Source organism: Nomascus leucogenys, chromosome 18 (genome assembly GCF_006542625.1).
Source record: "Nomascus leucogenys isolate Asia chromosome 18, Asia_NLE_v1, whole genome shotgun sequence".
Classification (NCBI taxonomy): domain Eukaryota; kingdom Metazoa; phylum Chordata; class Mammalia; order Primates; family Hylobatidae; genus Nomascus; species Nomascus leucogenys.
In genome coordinates, this window is record NC_044398.1 from 79,672,565 (window position 1) to 79,696,222 (window position 23,658).

General features: G+C 41.7%; 1 protein-coding gene and 1 non-coding gene across 2 annotated transcripts in view; one reads left to right on the plus strand and one right to left on the minus strand.

Moving 5' to 3' along the window:
* OCLN (occludin) overlaps positions 1-23,658 on the plus strand; it is a 62,077-nt gene that overhangs the window by 20,497 nt on the left and 17,922 nt on the right. Inside the window, exons 4-5 of the mRNA XM_003266031.2 lie at positions 678-839; positions 19,543-19,688. Coding sequence (XP_003266079.2) covers positions 678-839; positions 19,543-19,688 — 308 coding nt within the window. The remainder of the gene's footprint in view (positions 1-677; positions 840-19,542; positions 19,689-23,658) is intronic.
* On the minus strand, positions 15,531-15,633 carry LOC115831327. The gene has a single exon (XR_004026847.1). It is a non-coding gene; the product is annotated as a U6 spliceosomal RNA (small nuclear RNA).

Genomic DNA, 23,658 nt, shown 5'->3' on the forward strand with positions numbered 1-23,658 from the left:
TCACCACTGGGAGAACTAAGAGTAGGAAGTTTCTTTGTTATAGGGCCCTTTCTACTAAGTATGCAAGACTCCTAAAACAGAGAAACCTGCCAGACCAAATCAATCATTAGTCAATTTGCTATTTATAGCTTGATTAGGTCCATGTCTTCATCATTTTTGGTAAGATCTATGGACTGAAATTTACATTCAGTGTAAAAAGGCTTGCCAAGCATGTGTTTTGAACAAGATTACAAGCATGATTGGCTATTTCAAAGCTGTTAATACTTTTGAGAATAGCATTTTTCAGGCCCTTTAGAAGTATACCAATGATTGAGTTACTTTACTGGCCATTCTCGTAGGTGCACAAAGCTTGGCCTGTAGGTGCACAAGCTTTGGAACTAGTTTTTTACAGCTCTGAAATGAGGGTGATGATTGATAGTTTCTAACGTTAGGCATTTTCTGAGGATTGAATCAAGTAGTATGTACGTGTGTGTACATTTGCTGGCCTTAGCCCAGTTAGTGTGGGTTAGGTTTTATGATATGTCTGAAATGTAACTATTTGCTTCAGTTTTCTATCAGTTAAAGCACATGGATTTAGTAGGGCCTTAGGTAGATAAGAGTTTTAATAATATGTAGAGGGTGAATTGTGATTAAGCAATTAAAATCTAATTATGCCAATATTTTTCACTCCTTTTTAGGCCATTGCCATTGTACTGGGGTTCATGATTATTGTGGCTTTTGCTTTAATAATTTTCTTTGCTGTGAAAACTCGAAGAAAGATGGACAGGTATGACAAGTCCAATATTTTGTGGGACAAGGAACACATTTATGATGAGCAGCCCCCCAATGTTGAGGAGTGGGTAAGTGTTAAAAAATAACTTTACATCTTTTATTAAAGCCCCAAATTTGTGTCTGAATGTTTAGTGCTTTGTTAAACTTTATTCTTATAATTAATGTTTGTATATGTTGCAAAAATTGTTGCATTGGTTTTTACTCAGAATTTTAAGAGGGTGGGCTGAGTAGAAATGGTTTTACTAAAAGGTGGAAATCAGATTTCCATTTTCAAGAAGTGGATCTAGGTTTTGAAGAAATGGCTTCTAAAAAGATCATGCAGAAAGAACTTGGCCTTTGCAAAACAAAAACTACTTCTTCCCTCTACTCCCTTTTATTTTTCTGCTTATAATTTTGGAGATAAACAGAAACCATTGCCAAGGGTGCTCTCTTGGGTCAAGATTGGCAAAGGTGTTTTTGGAATAGCAGGTGGCAGGCCTTTTAAACTTTTGACATAGATAACAGCATGACAAACCACAGTGACTAATTCTGAGTTAACATTATGAAATACTTCAGTGAGGCAAAGACAGATTAGAAAAATTTCCTTTTAAAAATTTATACTATTAATCTTACCAAGCTTCCTGTATGATGTGATCTGCTGAAAGCCTGGAAAGTTCCTCTCTTTAAAAATGCCTCCCAAATGGGTGTTAATAAACTGTCTTTAGAGATGTTTAGAGGCCAGGTGTGGTGGCTCACACTTGGAATCTCATCACTTAGGGAGGCCAAGGTGGGAGGATCACTTGAGTCCAGGAGTTTGAGAACAACCTGGGCAACATAATGGGACTTTGTCTCTACAAAAAATAAAAAAAAATTAGCTGGGCATGATGGTATATGCCTGTAGTCCCAGCTACTCAGGAGGCTGAGGCGGGAGAATCACTGGACCATGGGAGGTTGAAGCTGCAGTGAGCTGTGATTCTGCCACTGGCACTCTTGCCTGGATGGCAGAGTGAGACCCTCTCTCGGAAAAAAATAAAAATGAAAAGATGTTTGGAGTGAAACTTTTTCTAAGAAATCCTGTTAGGGTCCTGTTAAAAGCTACCTCAGAAACTGACATCACAGGGTTCTTTGAGCAGATTGATTTATTGTCCTGAAGGTATGGCCACTGGTTCCCAGAGAGGTTTATTTTGGCCACTGGGAGTAGGGTGGGGAGTGGTGTGGGGAGTGGGCTGGCTAAAGATGGATGCTGGCTGCTGCTGGTCAGGTCTGGGGTAAAGACATTAATTTTTTTTGAGACGGAGTCTGGCTCTGTCGCTCAGGCTAGAGTACAGTGGTGCAATATTGGCTCACTGCAACCTCCGCCTCCCGGGTTCAAGCGATTCTCCTGCCTCAGCCTCCCGAGTAGCTAGGACTATAGGTGCATACCACCGTGCCTGACTAATTTTTTTGTATTTTTAGGAGAGATGGAGTTTCACCACGTTGGCCAGGCTGGTCTCGAACTCCTGACCTCAAGTGATCTGCCTGCCTTGGCTTCCCAAAGTGCTGGGATTATAGGCAAGACATTAATATCTTGAAGGCTTAGCTTTAACATTCTGTAAGTCTGATTTTTAAGGAAATCTAGGAAGATAGATGAAATTTTTTTCTGGTTAATTAAGGAGCAAAAATGAAGCAGTCTTAGGAAAGCCAGGAAGACTGTGGTATGTATTCACCACTGAGATGATAGTTCTTATGTCCCTGCCCTTGACTCGAAGCCCTGTTTTTTTTCCCTCACTTTGAAGTGTGAAGGTGTTAGGAAGTGTTTTTTTCGACCTTTACCTCCAGGCAAGGCCACTTGTAGCTGGAATAGGACAGGTCTATATTATGAGCTATGAAGTAAATGTTTCGCTGAGAGTTTCTGGGTGTGTTAGTTTTCATTGGCAGTTAGGTTTGTTTACTTAAGGTTTCTAGAGGCTTAAAAACAACAAACCCGACTCAAGGGAGACCAGTGCCAGTAATATTAGCGTCCCAGTGAACTTTGGCCTCTCATCTGATTTTACTGTCATGAAGATTTAATCAGTTCTAGTTGCTTTTGATAATTTGGCAAAAGATAGCTATTGTAACTTATGGAGGTGATGATGATTAAGGTGAAAGAACTACTTAGCTTTTAAAAAGGTATTATTTTAATAAAATTCCTCCTTGAACCTCTGGAAATTTGATAGCCTGTGGGTTGTTGCACATGGACTTCATTGTTTCTCTCTAGTAACAAGTATTTTCATTGTATGTAAAAATTATTTGTTGAATAGCAGATACATGATTTTGCCCAAACTAATGTTTTATGTGATACTTAACCAGAGGCGAATTCTTCATTTCTTTTCCTTTCCCCTTCAGTTTTCTGAACTGAAATGCCTCAGAAATCCTATTTAAAATAAATTATTTGGAGGTGGTTTAACCACAGGTATTTTGCCTTTCTTTCTATTCTCCTCTCACCTGCCCAAGTTCATGTCCCGGAATTCAGTACCACGTTCTCATTCTTTACTTAATTGATGGCAACAGGCAGATGTAGCCTGTTACTCTCATTTCTGCCTGAATTAGTTTCACCCTGATAATGTGGCTATCGCTGTGGAATTGTGTCATCCTGCATCTAAACTGTTCACAGTGGAGTAGATTAGGGAGTTTTCTTCCTTTTGGTCATGAGAAATTAATATCAAAACAATCTCTACTTAAAATAATGGATGAGAATCTAGAATTAACTGCTTGCACTAAAGGATAATTAAAATTTGGGTTTTATTGATTGCAAAGAGCTGAGACAGGTTACTCCCCATATAGCTAATAATGGCTGACTGGGGGGAAAAAGAAAAACTCATGTCTGTAATCCCAGTACTTGCGAGGCCAAGGAGGATCGCTTGAGCCCATGAGTTTAAGACCATCTGGGGCAACATGGCAAGACCCTATCTCTACAAAAAATTTAAAAAATTAGCCAGACGTGGGTACAGGTGCCTGTAGTCCCAGCTACTTGGGGAGCTGAGGTGGGAGGATTGCTGGAGCCTGGGAGGTCAAGGCTGCAGTGAGGCATGATCTCGCCACTGCACTCCAGCCTGGGTGACAGAGTGAGACCCTCTCTCAAAAAAGCAAAACACAAAATTACTACAGTAACAATTAGCTACTCAATATTAGTTTAATCCCTCCCTACAGATTGGGGTCGGTCTAGAATTTTATTATGTTACTAAATCTTACTGACTTCCTTCTTGGATTTTTAGCATCTTTAGGATTATAACACGCCTCCTGCCCTCCCACCTCTCAGAGCAGAGGGTAGTCAAAAGCTGTGCCTTCAGTGTTTAAAACAGGTTTTATCTCTTTCGTATAATCTGTGAGAAAACTTAGAGTTTTATAATTCCTTGTCCCTGTTGGCTCAACACAGTGGTTTCTCTGCCCTCCTTAGGGCTTTTTTTTCCTCTTCCTTTTTCTGGATATCTTGTTCCTTGTAAAATAAACAGCTCGTGTTTGCACACTGCTTGGTTTTTAACCTGGTCTTTTATAGTTACTCAGATGGAAACCAGTTTGTATTTTAAATGTTTTAAGATTTGTTCAATTAAACTTTGCAGGTCTTTGTTTTGTTCTGCCCTCAAATTTCAGATCTGATTTTTTTAATTAAATACTTTCTTTGGTTAAGTATGGATGATTTGGAAAATACAGCGAAGTGCAGTCATTCCTTGGTATACTCAGGTGGTTGGTTCCAGGACCCCCATGTATACCCAAATCCATGCATACTCAAGTCCTGTAGTCGGTGGAACCCATGTGTATGAAAAATTGGCCCTCTGGATATCTGGGTTTTGCATCCCGCCAGTACTGTTTTCCATCTATGTTTAGTTGAAAGAAATCCACATATATGTGGACCCATGCAGTTCAAACCTGTGTTCAAGGGCCAACTGTATAAAGTAATTTTTGTTTGTTTGTTTTTGAGACAGTCTCGCTCTGTTGCCAGGCTGGAGTGCAATGGCACGATCTCAGCTCATTGCAGCCTCCCGCTCCCTGGTTCAAGTGATTCTCCTGCCTCAGCCTCCTGAGTATCTGGGATTACAGGTGCCTGCCACCATGTGCAGCTAGTTTTTGTATATTTAGTAGAGATGGGGTTTCGTCATGTTGGCCAGTTTGATCTCAAACTTCTGACCTCAGGTGATCTGCCTTCCTTGGCCTCCCAAAGTGCTAGGATTATAGGCGTGAGCCACCATGCCTGGCCTGTATAAAGAAAATTATGTCAACTTCAGTTACCACTTTGGGGTACTTTTTTTTTTTTTGAGATGGAGTCTTGCTCTGTCACCCAGGCTAGAGCGCAGTGGCACTATCTCAGCTCACTGCAACCTCTGTCTCCCGGGTGCAAATGATTCTTCTGCCTTAGCCTCCCAAGTAGCTGGGATTACAGACGCCTGCCACCATGCCCGGCTAATTTTTGGATTTTTAGTAGAGACGGGGTTTCACTGTCTTGGCCAGGCTGGTCTCGAACTTCTGACCGCGTGATCCTCCGCTTCCCAAAGTGCTGGGATTACAGGCGTGAGCCACCATGCCCAGCCTGGAGTACTTTCTTTAATCATCTTTTTCCTTTCCTACTTCTTATTCTAAATTGGAAGTATGCTCATACTCCCTTAAATTCTTTTTTACTTTTGTTATTGTTTATTTAGAGACAGGGTGTAGCTCTGTCACCCGTGTTGGAGTGCAGTGGTACAGTCATAGCTCACTGCAGCCTCAAACTGGTTAATATTTGTAAAATACTTAGTATAATACCTTGCACATGGTAAATAATGTAATGTTACTTTTAATAATTTGGTGGGTTTTTTGTTTTTTTGTTTTGAGATGGAGTCTCGCTCTGTCACCCAGGCTGGAGTGCAGTGGCACAATCTCAGCTCACTACAATCTCTACCTCCTGGATTCAAGTGATTCTCCTGCCTCAGCCTCCTGAGTAGCTGGGATTACAGGCGCATGCCACCACGTCTAGCTAATTTTTGTACTTTTAGTAGAGATGGGGTTTCACCACGTTGGTCGAACTCCTGACCTCAGGCGATCCACCCGCGTCGGCCTCCCAAAGTGCTGGGATTACAGGCATGAGCCAGCGTGCCTAGCCAATTTGGTGTTATTTTAAAACCAAAAGTAGGATCATAATGTACACATTGTATGCAGTTTGCTTTTTTAAAAACTTTGTTTTGTGAACATCTTTCCACATCTGTCAGCACACAGACCTAATTGCTCTTGGCAGCTGGGTGGTATTTCATAGTATGAGTATACGATGATTCATTCTCCTATTTATGGACATTTTAATTGTGTTCAGTTGTTTACTATTACAGATAACGCTGCAGTGAACATTCTCTCACATGTCTTTATATGCACTCTTGGTAGTGTTTGTGTAAGATAAATTTCTAGAACTAGTCATTGAGGGTGCACACTTAAAATTTTACTATGTTAGCTGGGCATGGTGGCTTGACTCTAGTCCCAGCTACTCGGGAAGATGAGATAGGAGGATCTCTTGAGCTCAAGAGTTTGAGGCTGCAGTGAGCTATGGTTGTGTCACTGTACTCCAGCTTAGGCAATAGAGAAAGACCCTATCTCTTGAAAAAAAGCATTTTACGAGGGATTACCAAGTTGTATTGTTTTTAAAAGCTCTGCAGGTTCTACTGACCCTGATGCTATATGAAATTGCTCAGTTCCCAACACTTTTTTCTGCTCTGGTTATTATCTGTCATTAATTTTTGTTAATCCAGTAAGTAAAAATAAAGTTTCATTTTCAAAATTTGGTGATTAAGCATATGCTTATTTCCTATTCTTCATCACTTGATATCTTCATAGTATGGCTTAGTTTTCCGTGATTGTTCATTCTTTCCTGACTAGAGTTTTTTATATTATGGATATTAATATTTTGTCTTATTGATGATAATTTCTCCCACATTATTGTGGTCTTTCACCTTTGTCTACAGTGTTTTTTTGTTTGTTTAAAGAGAAAGGGTCTCACTATGTTACCCAGGCTTGTTTTGAACTCCTGGCCTCAAGTGATCCTTGTGCCTTGGCCTCCCAAAGTGTTGGAATTGCAGGCATTTGCCACTATGCCCAGACTTCTTATTTTTTTATGTACTTACATTTCCTGTCTGTTTCTTTATGGCTTCTACATATCTTTGTTCCTAGAGAGTTTTACACCCCCTTCAAGGTTTAAATAATACTCTCCTATAGTTTCTTTGGTATTTTAAAGTTTTATTTTTTTACCCCGTGTGTACTAAATGTGTGCGGAGGGTTGAGTTAAACATATGTCAGTCCTTGGTACATTTTAACATCCTTGATTAGGCCGGGCGCGGGCCACTTGTATCCAGCTGGAGGTGGCGGGTGGATCACGAGGTCAGGAGATCGAGACCACGGTGAAACCCCGCCTCTATTAAAAATACAAAAAATTAGCCGGGCGTGGTGGCGGGCGCCTGTAGTCCCAGCTACTCGGAGAGGCTGAGGCAGGAGAATGGCGTGAACCCGGGAGGCGGAGCTTGCAGTGAGCCGAGATTGCGCCACTGCACTCCAGCCTGGGCGACAGAGCGAGACTCCGTCTCAAAAAAACAAACAAACAAACAAACAAAAAACATCCTTGATTGGTGTAATGTTCCTCTCTCATGTTTCTTGTTTTTATTTTTGCCCAGCCTAGACCTTTAAGATCACCAGAAGCTTTAGACCACCAGAAACGTGTTTTTTTAAACAGCTTTATTGAGGTACAATTTATATACCATAAATTGTAATCACCCATTAACACAGTGATTTTTAGCAAACTTAAAAGTGTCGTGCACCCAATCCAGTTTTTGTGTTTTTTTTTTTTTTTTTTAACATCCAGGATATACACTGGACCACCCCCCTTGTTTTTTAAGATAAATGTTTCATTTTAGAATAGTTTTATTAATAGATTTACAGAAAAGTTGCAATTATAGTACGATGGATTTCTGTATACCACGGCACTCAGTTTTCCCTTTTATTTTTTTTTTCTTGAGACAAGGTCTCACTCTGTTGCCCAGGCTGGAGTGCAATGGCGCAGTCATAGCTCACTACAGCCTTGACTGCTGGGCTCAAGCAGTCCTTCCACCTCAGCCTCCCAAGTAGCTGGGACTACAGACACGTGCCGCTATGCCTGGCTGACTTTTTTTTTTTTTTTAAGTAGAGACAGAGTTCGCTATGTTGCCCAGGCTTGTCTCGAACTCCCGAACTCATGCAGTTCTCCTGCCTTGGCCTCCCAAAGTGCTGGGATTACAGGTGTGAGCCACTACCCACAGTGCAGCTAGTTGTCCCTATTGTTAACATCCTACATTAGTATGGTGCATTTGTCACCACTAATGTACCAATATTGATATTTACTATTAACCAAATGTCATAACTTTATTCAGATTGAGATGCTTGTTTTTTTATTATAGTATGAGATAAACACTAATTTAATTTTGTTCCCAAATGGTCAACTTGAATAATACTGAAATTGTGTCTTCTGAAATTTTACAATTTTTGGTGAAAGTTGAGTCTTTTGATTATTCTTCTTTTTTTGAACACATTTTGGCCAGCATAATTGTGTAAAAGGGGGCTATTAAGCCATTTTCTAACAGTGTATGATAATATTTTTAGAGAATAGACAAAATTGATGTTGAAGTTAAATTTGGCTTTATATTAACAGAAAGCATTTTCATCCACATGCCTGGGGTCACATATGGGTGACAAAGCCAGGATTAGAACCCTAATTGAGCATTTCCATGCCAATAGATTCTTAGGAAAAACCTTAATGATTACCTTTTTTTTTTTTTAAAATTATGTTTTGAGATGGGGTCTTTCTCTGTCCCACAGGCTAGGGTGCAGTGGTGTGATCTCGGCTCACTGCAACCTCCACCTCCCGGGTTCAAGCGATTCTCCTGCCTCAGCCTCCCGAGTAGCTGGGATTACAGGCATGCGCCACCACACCCAGCTAATTTTTGTATTTTTGGTAGACATGGGGTTTCGCCACGTTGGCCAGGCTGGTCTCAAACTCCTGACCTCAGGTGATCCACCCGCCTCAGCCTCCCAAAGTGCTGGGGTTACGGGTGTAAGCCACCGTGCCCGGCCAATGATTACCTTTTTAAAAACTGGACTTTAAGGCTGAGCACAGTGGCTGACACTTGTAATCCCAGCACTTTGGGAGGCCAAGGTGCGTGGATCACTTGAGGTCAGGAGTTTGAGAATCATCCTGGCCAACATGGTGAAACCCCATCTCTACTGAAAATACAAAAATTAGCTGGGCCTGGTGGCGCATGCCTGTAGTTCCAGCTACTCTGGAGGCTGAGGTGGGAAATCACCTGAACCTGGGAGGTGGAGGTTGCAGTAAGCCGAGATGTGCCACTGCACTTCAGGCTGGGTGACAAAGTGAGACTCCGTCTCTAAAAACAAAAACTGGACTTCAGGTGCACAGAAATAGATTAATTCAATTCTTAGTTTATGACATTATCACCTTTAGTCCATGCATAGCATTCGTGGTACATTTATTGTTTCATAATGAACACTTGTAGCTCTACCATCCCACCTAATAATTACAATACATTACTAAGTTACATTATACATTTTTTACTCTCTCATCTACTTGCTTCTACCTGCCCCGAGGTAGCCTATCTAGAATTTTGAGTTTATTATAATTTGCTTTTTAAGAAGTTTTTACCTACATACATGTATAAATTAGCAACATGATTTTGTTTTGGGTGTTTTTTTAACTTTGTAGAAGGTGTACCTGCACGTCGTGTCTTGGCATTTTTCTTTTTACTCAGTTAGGTTATAGATTAATACATGTTGATGGAACTGAAGTCCATCTGATGTCGCCATTGTCTGGTCCTCTATTTTATCACATTTCATAGCAGTTTATCCAGTTTCCTTTTAATGGGGTTTTGGATTATTAAGACCATTACAAGTGCCATGAACATTTTTATTTTTATTTTTATTTTTAAGATAGTGTCTCACTCTGTTGCCTGGGCTGGAGTGTAGTGGCATGATCTTGGCTCACTGTAACCTCCGCCTCCCGGGTTCAAGCAGTTGTCCCACTTCAGCCTCCCAAGTAGCTGGGATTATAGGCGTATGCCACCACACCTGGCTAATTTTTGTATTTTTAGTAGAGACAGGGTTTTGCCATGTTGGCCAGGCTGGTCTCGAACTCCTGACCTCAAATGATCCACCTGCCTTGGCCTCCCAAAGTGCTGGGATTACAGGTATGAGTGTAATCCCATGAATCCCGCCTGGCCCGATGAGCATTTTTAAATCACCTATACTTGTGAACATTTCTCTTGGCTATGTACCTAAGAGTGGAACTTCTGGGATGCAGCATTTGTGAGTGTACATTTCTTTTCTTTTCTTTTTTTTTTTTTTTTTTTGAGACGGGGTCTCGCTGTGTTACCCAGGCTGGAGTGCAGTGGTGCGATCTTGGCTCACTGCAAGCTCCGCCTCCCGGGTTCACGCCATTCTCCTGCCTCAGCCTCCCGAGTAACTGGGACTACAGGTGCCCACCACCATGCCCGGCTAATTTTTTGTATTTTTAGTAGAGACGGGGTTTCACCGTGTTAGCCAGGATGGTCTCGATCTCCTGACCTTGTGATCCGCCTGCCTCGGTCTCCCAAAATGCTGGGATTACAGACGTGAGCCACCGTGCCCGGCCTGTGAGTGTACATTTCTATAAGAGAATGCCAAAGTATTTTTCATATATAACCTAAACCAGCAACTGTTGGTGGTGTTAGACTTTATAATATTTTCTAGTCAAACGTGTAAAAGTGTATCACTGTTGGTTTATATTTCTTCTGAACATGTCATGTTTATTGGCCTAATGTGTTTTCTCTTCTACTTTTTACCTTTTGGCAATTGCTGAGGTGGCAAAACTCAACCAGTTTCTCTGATACTCTTGATTTTTGTAAGAGTTTTGATGGAGTAAAGGTCAACTTTTTATGTCGCATAGTCCTGAGGAAGTAGTCTTTTGCGTGATCATTAGTGTCCTTTTCACAAATGACTAACCCTTTATAGATATGACAAGCCAAAGTGCCTTCTTTCCTTTAGGGAAAGATGTGTTCCTTCCCTTTTCCATTGTGTTGATGGTATGATAGAGGTCCTTCTCAGGGCTGAGAATCAACTAATGTTTCCATTGTGATAAAAGTAGGTACCCTCAGCTGTTCTCATGCCGAGTGAACCTTCTCACTGTTGCTCTAGGTTATTTTATGACACCTGGCCAGAAAACCAGGCACTGTCAGGTTTGTGCATCACTGCAGGCAAAAGAGACCTTTCACTTATAGGTCTTTACGAGGTACAGTGGTCTGCAACATAGAAGAGAATTGTTTCTACATCAGTAGTTCTCAAACTTTTGCAGGCAACAGAATCACCTGGAGGGCTCATTGAAACAGCCCACTCACTCCCACCCTGGAGTTTATGATGCGTGCGTTAGGCCTGGGTGGGGCCTAGGTCGGTAATATTAATGTAGCTGGTCTGGGGACCATATTTCGAGAACCACTATTTTATAGATTCAAGCTGCAACCATTAAACTGTAAGTTATCATTACATCATGGCATACTTGGAAAATGGTAACTCATACAAAATACTGGAGTAAACTGAGGGAGATCTGGAACTGTAGATGATTGGCTCACAGGCTGGGTGACCAAAGACATCCTGGCGCACCTGTTGAAAAACTCTGGCATGAGGTACAGGTATATTTAACAGTCTTCACAGGGATTTTCGTTTAAGGGCCCTTGAATGAGATCATTGATAAGCCTCACTGAGTACAAGGTTTTTCTACCTCATCCCCTTCCAGAGCTCTAATAACTCGTTGACTCTCAGGGAATTTCATAATTTACCTTTGCTGGTGTCAACCTAAAGATGACACAATTATAAATTTAGAAAGGATCTCCAGCTGTGAAAGAAAAAAGTAGAAAGGAGACTATTTATTATAAAGGTTACAACGTGCAAGGTGGCCATCCTTGACAGTCTTAGAAGCGTAGCTTCTGGCAGACACTGAAAGGCACTTAGAGGGAGATGGAGTTGGGACAAGAGCTTAATGCTGAACAGATTGGCCATATGTCCCTATTCAACAGGTTATAGGAGGAGCTATGAATATCCATGAATGGGGTCCTGATGCATGCGTCATGAACAAACATTCATGTTGCATGCATCCCATGTTCACTTTGGGGTGGAGACTTAACATTTAAATGTATTACAATTAGGCCCTGTACATCAAAAGGTGAAGCAGGGGCCAGGCGCAGTGGCTCACGCCTGTAATCTCAGCACTTTGGGAGACCGAGGTGGGCGGATCACCTGAGGTCAGGAGTTCAAGACCAGCTAGCCAACATGGTAAAACTCCTTCTCTTCTAAAAATATAAAAATTAGCTGGGTGCAGTGGTCGGTGCCTGTAATCCCAGCTACTCAGGAGGCTGAGGCAGGGGAGTTGCTTGAACCCAGGAGACGGCGGTTGCGGTGAGCCGACACAGTGCCACTGCACTCCAGCCTGGGCAACAGAGTGAGACTTCGTCTCAAAAAAAAAAAAAAAAAAAGGTGAAGCAGGAACACAAGGCACTCACGTGTAGCCTCTGCAAACTGGCCAGAACCATTCCACGGCTGCCTGTCTCTGATCAGGAGAAAGTTACTGAAATCAGTTTCTTGTCCAGTCAAAGCTGTATGGCTTGTGGAACAGGGGTCAGTCAATATCTGTTGGTGGATGAGCTGCAGTTGTTTTCTTTTTGTAAGTTTTTATTTTTAATTTTTGTGGGTACATAGTAGGCTTATGCAATTGCTTTAATCTTCCTTGAGGCCAGTGCTTGTTTGGCTGCTGGAGAAAAAGAGCAACCTTATGGCGGTTAGAACATAGTGTATGGTTAGGACAAATGTAGGGGTGTCTGGCATGGCCTTAGGTCTTATTTATAATTTGGTGTTTTATTGCCACGAAGAGTCTATTTCTATCAATCTTGATGATCTCTATGTTAACATGAATGCTGGTCAGTTGTGTCTGAACCGCAGAAGGGAGGGAGTAAATGAGTTGTGTCTGACCTCCCATTCTGTCATGGCCAGGAACTCAAGTTAAGATTTCTGTGGGGTACTCTTGGCCAAAAGGGAGTCTTCTTGGTTGGGGGCTTAGGATTTTATTTATAGTTCTCATTGGTCTGTATTATTACTATTTCTTTGGACAGCGTGCAGTTGGGTAGAGGCAATTTGTTTCCTAAATCCTGAGTGCCATCTGAGCAAGGTAAAATAACCAGACATGTTCAAACCTGGTCCACGATCTCATTATTTGTGGGATTAGTAGATGTGGGACCGTCTGCCTTCAAGTGACCAAAGGTGGAGAAAAGTCTAAGAGAACTTTCCAGTCGATTTTGAAGCTTTTATTGGGGGGAGTATCTGAGGGTATAAAATATCAGAAAACAGGAAAAGCGAGTTAGACCACTTATTGTTGAGAACCTGTAGTACAAGGGCATAGGGCTGAGGAGGGTGGAATGGGCAGGTTGTAAACCTGGAGATGATCCTTGAGATTAAGATGCTCCTCCCTCTGATGCCTGAGGTATTTCTCCACTTTAATCACCAAGCTGGGAAAATCCTACTCTTTCGTTTTTGATAGAGGTGTTCCTAAACACTGATCTAAACAAAGGCACATGGTGACTGAAACATACTCATAATAATTTTGCATCAATAGCTGCTCTTACAAAGTTAAACTAATAGGCAAATAAAACTCTTCAAAATGGTGAAGAGTTTAAGACAATGAGAATGGTCTCCTTTGTTGCAAAGATAGTCAAAATACCCAGCCAAGATGGGTACTTCAAGCCATGTTTGAATTCTTGAGGTGGCAGTTTGTTATGCCAGAAAGAGCTGGCTTTGGAGCTAGATGGACGAGGGTTCAAATCTCCCCTCTGCTGCTTTACCTTCTCTGTGACTTTGAGCAAGTTAATTTAACCGTAGAAGCTCAATTTCCCCATCTGAAAATAGAGATAACTGTATCTCCCTGGGTGGCGGTGAGAATAAACAAAGTCAGGTTTGCCTGGCACATGCTGGATACTCAACAAGTGAACTTCCCTTTCCTTCTTAGAGGTAGATGGCTTTTGCACATTGCTAGACCACATGGATGCAGGTCTAGCCTGTCTCCCATGTGTGAACTAGGGATGAAATTAGGGTGAGGAGAAAAATGAGGATTAGCTATAATTGCATATAATTTGCATATATTTTGCTTTTACTAACTCCAAATGAAATATGAAATTGATTTAAGTGGGAATAAGTGTTTTCCCCAATCTTTGTTTTGGAGGAGAGAAGATTTTCTTTCAAAGTGACCTAGAACATTCCTTCTTGACCTTTTTATTCCTTCTCTGACTTCAGGGAGTCAGGGTGGGGAAGGTGGGACCCATCTTACTCTCAGGTGAGGAAGAATCACGGTAGGTATTTGGAGAAGAGCATCTGAGCTGCTCTAAAGGAGAGCTGCCCTCTTTGTTTTCCTGTTGGCATCCCACAGGGGTTTAGGATGTTTTCATTAACTCCGCAAGGAGTGTTAGGTGTTATTTGTCACAAAGAATTTTTTCACAAGTGACATAATCAGAACACTTCTAATGAGTACAATTAAACTTTGAATAAAAATTTATCCTCATAATTACCTCTTGTGAAGATCTTTTAAAATGATATTTCATTTTGCTATTTCCGAAATAAATTCTTTCTTGATTGGAATAAGAATCTTAATAAAATTTCCCAGCATATCCCCTAAATTAATAATTCATACTCCTTAAGCATGTTCAGTGTGAGTACTTGTCCTTTTTGAATGTAATTTCAAGAGTAAATCTGAGTTACTTTTTTTTTTGAGATGGAATCTGTCACCCAGGCTGGAGTGCAGTGGTGCAGTCTCGGCACACTGCAACCTCCGTCTCCCGGGTTCAAGTGATTCTCCTGCCTCTGCTACCAAGTAGCTGGGATTACAGGCGTGCATCACCATGCCTGGCTAATTTTTGTATTTTTAGTAGAGATGGGATTTCACCATGTTGGCCAGGCTGGTCTCGAACTCCCGACTTCAGGTGATCCCTCCTGCCTCAGCCTCCCGAAGTGCCAGGATTACAGGCATGAGCTACCACGCCCGGCCTAGAGAAATCTTTAATTTGTGTTTTCATCCTGCTTTCTGCTGTCCCTAATTTCTTAGAGATATCCTCAAGTTACTTAAGGGAAAATTGTTTCAAAGACACTTTGCTGTTTGGAATTATGCCTAGCTGGTTTTCTCAAGTTCTCATTCTTTAAAGGCGAGATGTAGTGGTGTGAGCCTGTAGTCCCAGCTACTCGGCAGTCTAGGGTGGGAGGATTGCATGAGTCCAGGAGTTCAAGTCCAGCCTGGGCAACATAGCAAGGCCTCATCTCTTAAGAAAAAACAATCATACTGTGAAAATTAAAATCTTTTTCTTTTCTTTTTTAAGAGAACTTTAACTACATCATTGAGTTTTATGAGCTGACTGGGGGATCCTATCAGTAATAACAGTGAAATTCAGAAGTCCTTTCTCTCATAATAGGAAATACAGGTTGGGGACTCCTTGTAGAAATGAGCACCTGTTCACTTTGTATTGCCCCCTCCAACCCCCTTCTACTTTCCTACTGTCCTTCAAAAGCTGCAGATACTGGGTTTATACTTACTTTGCATTGGTACCATTAAGTGGGTTAGAGGAAAAAATATTTTAGCCTTTTTTCCGGAAAATTGCAGTGTAAAGAGGAAAAAAAAGATCGTACTCCTTGTTTTTCAAATATATTTTGCCTTTGCCTCTGGACTCCTGGAGTCTGGCTTCACAGCTGGCTCAGGATTTAAAAATTAAATGGAATGTTTCATGAGTTTGGGTGCCGTTCTTGCCCAAGGGCCATGCTAATCCTTCCTGTATTGTTCAACTTCATATATGTGCTGCCAAAGGGAGCACTGCCTTGGAATTTATTATGCACGTGTATAGAAAATGTTTAATCAGAGATCTTTGCTGGAGGGTGGAGTCAGTGGTCAAGCTAGTACAGTTCTGCTGATGCTAAGAGAGAAAGGTCAGCTCAGCGTGCCTCATTGATAAGATACTTGGGTATACAATGTAGGAATAGAACAGTTATCAATGAGGTAACCTTTATGCAGTAAACTTGGGGCTCCCGATTTGTGCCAGACTCTGTGTGGTCCTTTGGAAACTCCAAGAGGAAAGCAGGAGACTGCCTGCCCTTCTGTTTTCTACGTCTAGGTTCTTGGGAAAGTTGTCTAACTGCCTGAACCACAGCTTCCTCATTTCTGAAAAAGGAACGATATTTGCCTGTAAAGCCATGCCTACAAAATGATCTGTCACTTCAATATTTGGCTCATTGTAAGCAGTCAGATAGTGGTGGCTTAAGCCCAGTCCACTGCCTACTGAAGTGAGATAGGTGAGCAAGCCATTGTACTGTGAGTAAGCCATTGTTCGGCAGTGCATAAGCTATTTGGTGGGAGGTTTGTATGCACAGGTGTAGGGAGATAGCACAGGTTGGTGCCTCATCCAGGAGGGGCTTGTATGAGGAGTAGGTGGTGGCACGTGAGCCAGGAATTGAAACCCCATTAAGGAATAGCTGGCAAAAGGGGAAGGGCATTCTAGCCAGTAAGAAATCTCTGAAAAGATACCCAGACGCTGCTAAAGCTCACGCTGTGAGGAGGAGGTGGGACCTAGAGAAGTATAAAATGGGTTTTTAAGCAAAGAAAGGATTTTTAAATTCTGATGAGGTATCGGATTAAGAATAGGCTTTGGTTTGGTGAGGCATTTGCCTGTGAAGCTTGGCAACTTCTGTTGTAAACTTTTGTTGTAAGGAATTCTGTGGGAACCAAGAGTGCTTCCCTCCCTTCCCTCCTGCGGTGGGATCTGAGCACACTCCGTGGCAGGTCACCCACTGGTTTCGCAGTTGCTGCCAAATTCCACTTTCAGAGGGAAATGATTCTATTCCTTTCTGACTCTGAATGTTAAACAATCAAGAATACCCCTGTGTACTTTGAGGGGTAGGTAAATATCTTTCTGTTTGTGGTACTGCCTGGATAAGTCAGGAGAGTGCATCTCATGTTTTAATGCTACTAAGAATGGGAAACTTAAGATGTAAGGAATATGTATTGTAGGAAGATACACTGCACTGAAGCTGAACCTAATTGTAAGGCTTTATAGTAGCAGAATAATCCAAATAAAGGTCTTCCACCTCCAAATTCTTGTAAAAATTTTTTGATCAGATCCAGTGGCCTTAATTCCAAAATCCAGCATCTTTTGAATTTTCACTGTGTTTAAAGGCACTGTGGTAAATGTGATAGCTTGTCACCTCATTTAATCATCAAAATAACTTTATGTACTAGGTAGTTTTCTCCTTTTTTTTTTTTTTTTTTTTTTTTCAGATGAAAACTGAGGCTTTATAGAATTTGTGGTTGGCAGACCTGGGTGATGAGCCCAGATAAGATAATCTGATGCCATCGGTTGTGTGTATACGTATTTGAGACAGGGTCTCATTCTGTCACCCAGGCTGGAGTGCAGTGGCACAATCAGAGCTCACTGCAGCCTCCACCTCTCAGGCTCAAGAGGTCTTCCCATCTCAGCCTCCTGAGTAGCTGGCACTACAGGCACACGTACCAAACCCTAAAATGCCATTGATCCTATCACAAAGCTAAAGCGGTTCTACCCTTTTGAATAGCAGCTCTTTTTCACAGAAATGATCTGTAGATTTATTTTGATTTTTTTTCCACACTTTATTTCTATTCCTTTGCCTTAAAACAACTAAATGATTCATCTAGGGTTAGCACTTGTTTGAGGTCTTTGATTTTTTTTCAATTTTTTTTTCTCAATTTCAGAGTGATATGTAATAATTTAAAGACTATTAGGTGAGATGTCAAGAGTGTTGGAGCTGTTACATAAAACATAAAATCTAACAGTGGCCGGGCGTGGTGGCTCACACCTGTAATCCCAGCACTTTGGGAGGCCGAGGTGGGTGGATCATTTAAGGTCAGGAGTTCGAGACCAGCTTGGCCAACACGGTTAGACCCCATCTCTACTAAAACTACAAAAATTAGCTGGGCATGGTGGTGGGTACCCATAATCCCAGCTACTCGGGAGGCTGAGGCAGGAGAATCGCTTGAACCCAGGAGGTGGAGGTTGCAGTGATCCGAGATCGCACCACTGCACTCCAGCCTGGGTGACAGGGTGAGACTCTGTATCAAAAAAAAAAAAAAAAAAAATATATATATATATATATATATATATATATATATATATATATGTAAAACAGTGTTGGGAGTCTAATTGGCTGTGCTTTTTATGTTTACATTTTTTATCCCAAAGGTTCTGTGGTAAGCCTTCCATGTTAATGTTGACCTAAGGGAAGAAGCTGAGGCAAAATTAATATAGAGAATTTATTTGGGCCAAGGTTGAGAACAGCTGCCTGGGACATGCTTCCAAGCTGCCTTGGGGAGTGCTCCATTCAGCCTTTTTTATAAGCAAGTTCTTAAAGGCAAAAAAGGGGCACAAGGAGTGGGCAGAAACAAAGTTGTTCATCAGGAATTCTCACTGGTTTACAGAAATAACGTTGTTACATCCTCGAGCTATAGCAGGGTTATGGTGCCCAGTGTGTAGCATTGTTAGGTTATGCAGTTTCTGGAGATAACTACGTAGCTCAAGGGGGAAGTAGGACTTGATTGCTGTTTGATTTTAATGCCTCTCCGGGCCTGATAAGTTTTAAGAAGGGGCTTACATTCCTCAGATAAGAAGAACCTATATATGTATTTCACATTAAGGCATAATTTCTTTTTTTTTTTTTTTTTTTTTTTTTTTTTTTTGAGACAGTCTCACTGTTGGCCAGGCTAGAGTGCAGTGGCACTATCTCTGCTCACTGCAACCTCCGCCTCTCTGGTTCAAGTGATTCTCCTGCCTCAGCCTCCCGAGTAGCTGGGACTACAGGCGCATGCCACCACGCCCGGCTAATTTTTTGCGTGTGTGTATTTTTAGTAGAAACGGGGTTTTGCTATGTTAGCCAGGATGGTCTCGATCTCCTGACCTCGTGATCCACCCGCCTCAGCCTCCCAAAGTGCCGGGATTACAGGCGTGAGTCACTGCGCCCAGCCTATTAAGGCATAATTTCTAATGCATGTTACTTGTGTAGGATGAATTCATTTACACATCAGAATGAAATAAGGAAAGTGAAAAGGGAAGGCACTGATGTTGTGTGATATATTGTGTAGGTTATTAGTAATAGAGCCATTGAGAACGTACACTAAGGGAGAATAAACGAATCTCTTATTAAAAGAGTAGAAGTCAGCTTGAACTTCTTAATTTCTTCTGTGGTTTTAACATTCCACGTTGAGAGGTGAATGGATTAAGAACTACCAGTGTGCTTTGTTCTAGATTAGTGCTTTTCCAAGTGTGGTGCACAGACAGCAACATAGCATTACCTGCGAGCTTGTTAGAAATGAAAATTCTCCTAACCAAGACCTAGCTTAGGTTAAATGAGAATGGTCTTTCTAATGTGGGCATGAGATAATGAGATCAGTCTTCCTAATATGGAGGTGGAAAATTGCCATAGATAATTATTAAACCTAATCACATTAGGATGAGAACTAGGCGATCAGATTTTTCTTCTTGGTAATATACTTGTTTAAACTAGCAGTAGCACTGTTTATATGTCTATTAAAAAGTGGATTTAACTATTAACCTGTAATGATTGCCTTTTTATTTTTAGTGTTAATAGCATTTCATGGGCCACATAAATATTAGATAATGTATATAAGATAATTTTCTTCAGTGTCTTCCCCCTTTTCATTACAAGATAGATAATAACTATCTCTTGGGGTTTTTTAAGGTTAAAAATGTGTCTGCAGGCACACAGGACGTGCCTTCACCCCCATCTGACTATGTGGAAAGAGTTGACAGTCCCATGGCATACTCTTCCAATGGCAAAGTGAATGACAAGCGGTTTTATCCAGAGTCTTCGTATAAATCCACGCCGTAAGTAGCATCTCTCTTAGTTTGATAGACTGAGTGTAAAAATGAGTATTTGCACATAATTGGTTTTTGTTGTTTTTGTGCCTTTCTGCTTAAAAAAGTATCCAGCAGTGCACACAAAAGCTGGATCTGGATCTTGGTATTACAACAATCTTTGCTTTGTTGGTAGAGACGCCTACGGCTACTTGGAAGACCAGGATGAGGAGGGTGGAGTTCTCTTTCCCTTCTAAGCTGAAAATGCTTCTTTTCACTTGCTTGTTTAATTGAAAGGCTGCATTGGGTTCTTTCACTCTAGGAATGTGGTTCTGCTATTTCTGGTTTTGAAGTTTAGGTGAGGGTGAGAGGAAGTTACTGAGCAGAGGTCAGTGCTGTGCTCAGCCTCTCCTTTTGCCTGTAATTGTTGGATCTCATAAACAGAAGGGAGGACATTTCACATTAATCAACCCTGCCCATATACATTTCTGTTAAACTAGAAGACTTCATTTGAATCCAGGAATTGTGGTATTTCATTTGCTGTGCTAGGTCCTCAGTATTGCTGGGAGATGTGAAACCTCAGTGAACGTCTGGCCTAGAGTAGGTGCCATATGATCATTGAAATGGTATCTCTGTGGTGGAAACACTTACCCTAAAGCTCAGTTCTAATTCCACCTAATGACTAGTGAGAAAAGAATATTGGAGATAATTGGTATGGATGGGGATGTAATTTTTGCCTAAGGATGATAAAGTCGGTATTTTTACATATGTAGTCATGCATTGTTTAACGATGGGAATACTGAGAAGTGTGTCTTTAGGCAGTTTCATTCTTGAGTGAACATCACAGTGTACTTAACACAAACCTAGATGGATAACCTGCTACGAGCCTAGGCTATGTGGTATAGCTTCTTGCTTTTATGCTACAAATGCAGACAGCATGTTAATATACCAAATACTCTAGGCAGCGGTAATACAGTGGTATTTGTATATCTAAACACAAAAAAGGTACAGTAAATATAAAAGATAAAAAATGGTACATCTTGGCCGAGGCAGTGGCTCACACCTATAATCCCAGCACTTTGGGAAGCTGAGGCAGGTGGATCACCTGAGGTCAGGAGTTCAAGACCAGCCTGACCAACATGGAGAAACCCCATCTCTACTAAAAATACAAAATTAGCCGGGCGTGGTGGCGCTTGCCTGTAATCCCAGCTACTTGGGAGGCTGAGGCAGGAGAATTGCTTGAACCCAGGAGGCAGAGGTTGTGGTAAGTGGAGATCGTGCCATTGCACTCCAACCTGGGCAACAAGAGTGAAGCTCCATCTAAAATAAATAAATAAATAAATGGTACATCTTTGTAAGGCACTTACCATGAATGGAGCTTACAGGACTGGAAGTTGCTCTGGGTGAGTCAGGGAGTAAGTGGTGAGTGAATGTGAAGGCCTAGGACGTTACTGTACACTTTATAAACATTATACTTAGGCTACACTAAATTTACTAAATGTTTTTCGTCTATAATAAATCTTAGCTTTCTATAATTTTAATTTTTTTGACTCTTTTGTAATAACACTTAAAACACAATCACATGGCTGGGTGCACTGGCTCACGCCCGTAATCCCCACACTTTGGGAGGCCCAGGCAGACGGATCACCTGAGGTCAGGAGTTCGAGACCAGCCTTGCCAAAATGGTGAAACCGCGTCTCTACTAAAAATACAAAAATTAACCAGGCATGGTGGTGTGTACCTGTAATCCCAGCTACTCGGGAGGCTGAGGCAAGAGAATCACTTGAACCTGGGAGACGGAGGTACCACTGCAGTGGGCTGAGATCGTACCAGTGCACTTCAGCCTGTGTGACAGAGTGAAACTGTCTCAAAAAAAAAACAAAAAAAAGAACAACAAAAAACACAATCACAAAGCCTGGCACAGTGGTGCACACCAGCAGTCCTAGCTAATTGAGAGGCTGAGGTGGGAGGGATCATACTGGAGCCCAGGAGCTCAAATCCAGCCTGGGTAATATAGTGAGGCAGGAAAAAAAAAAAGCCAAAAATCCCATACCTACATTGTATAGATATAGAGAAATATTTTCCTTATTCTATAAGCTTTTTTTTTTTTTTTTGGTAGAGACATGGTCTCAATCTGTCACCCAGGCTGGGGTGCAGTGTTGTGATCACAGCTCACTGTAGCCTTGACCTCCCAGGCTCAAGCGATCCTCCCACTTGAGTCACCTAAGTAGCTGGGACTAGTCACCTCAGTAGCTGGGACTACACATGTGCTCCACCATGCCCAGCTAATTTTCTTCTATTTTTTTTGTAGAGACAGGGTCTCGCTATGTTGCCTAGGCTGGTCTCAAACTCCTGGGCTCAAGCGATCTGCCTACCTTGGCATCCCAAAGTGCTGGGATTATAGGCATGAGCCACCATGCCCTGCCACCAGGCTGTTCTTAGACTCCTGACCTCAAGTGATCCTCCCACTTTGGCCTCCCAAAGTGCTGTTTTCTATGTTTACCATGTAAATTCTATTTTAGATTCTACACTTTTTTGTTAAAAACTAAGATACAGACTGGGTGCAGTGGCTCATGCCTATTATCTCACCACTTTGGAAGGCTGCAGTGAGCTGTGATTGCACCACTGCCCTCCAGCCTGGGCAACAGAGACACTATCTCAAAAAAAAAAAAACACACACACACACACACAAACCCAAAACTAAGATACAAATATACACATTTGCCTAGGCCTACATCAATATCACTGTCTTCCATTTCCACATCTTGTTGCACTGGAAGGTTATCAGGGCCAATAACACACCCAGAGCTGTCATCTTCCATGGTAACAGTGCCTTCTTCTGGAATACCTCCTGAAGCACCTGCCTGAGGCTCTTTTAACTTCTTTTTTTCTCTTTCAACTTTTTTTTTTAATAAGTTGAAGGAATCTAATAATAAAAAATATGTTGTAAATACATAAACCAGTAGCATAGTCGTTTATTGTCAAGTATTATATACTGTACGTAATTGCATTTGCCATATACTTTTATTAGTCCCTCATTGAGTGAAATGTCCTTATGACTTTGTGACTGTAATTCTAGAACTCCAAGTTCCTTTGGAGACTGAAAAAGCCCAAAAAACTTCCTTTCAGCTAGTTCGAATGTCTACGTTAAAGGTGTTATCTACTGGAAATAACTTTTTTATTACTTTGAAGTCTTTTTTTTTTTTTTTTTTGAGAAGGAGTCTCACTCCGTTGCCCAGGCGGGAGTGCAGTGGTGCGATCTCAGTTCACTGCAACCTCTGCCTCCTGGGTTCAGTGGATTCTCCTGCCTCAGCCTCCTCCTAGTAGCTGGGATTACAGGCACGCACCACCATGCCTGGCTAATTTTTGTGTTTTTAGTAGAGACAGGGTTTCACGATGTTGGCCAGGTTGGACTCGAACTCCTGACCTCAGGTGATCTGCCTGTCTTGGCCTCCCAAAGTGCGGGTATTACAGGCATGAGCCACCACGCCTGGCCTACTTCGAAGTTTTATCCCCAACGCCAAACTCCTGATTAGTGGGCCATGATATATGAGATTTACTCTGCGTGCATAGTTGTTTTGGTATTCAGACTTGATCTTGCTGTTGGTTTCAATTGTGAATGATTTGGAGAAAGCACATTTTCTCTGTTCTTTCTTCTCTTTGGATTTTGACAAAAACTAAAGCACTTGAGATTGTTAGGGCAGACAAGGGTACACAAGAGAGATGCAATCCGTCTAAGTTTTTTTTTCATCATTTGTTTGAAACGCTGTTTTACTCTGTCACCCAGACCTATAGTGCAGTGGTGTGATCATAGCTCACTGTGACCTTGAACTCCTGGGCTCAAGCAGTCCTCTTGCCTCATAGCTCACTTTAGCCAGGACCACAGGTGTGTGCCACTATGCCTGGCTAATTTTTTATTTTTATTTTTGTAAAGAAGGGGTCTTGCTTTGTTGCCCAGGATAGTCTTGAACTCCTGGCCTTAAGTGATCCTCCTGCCTCA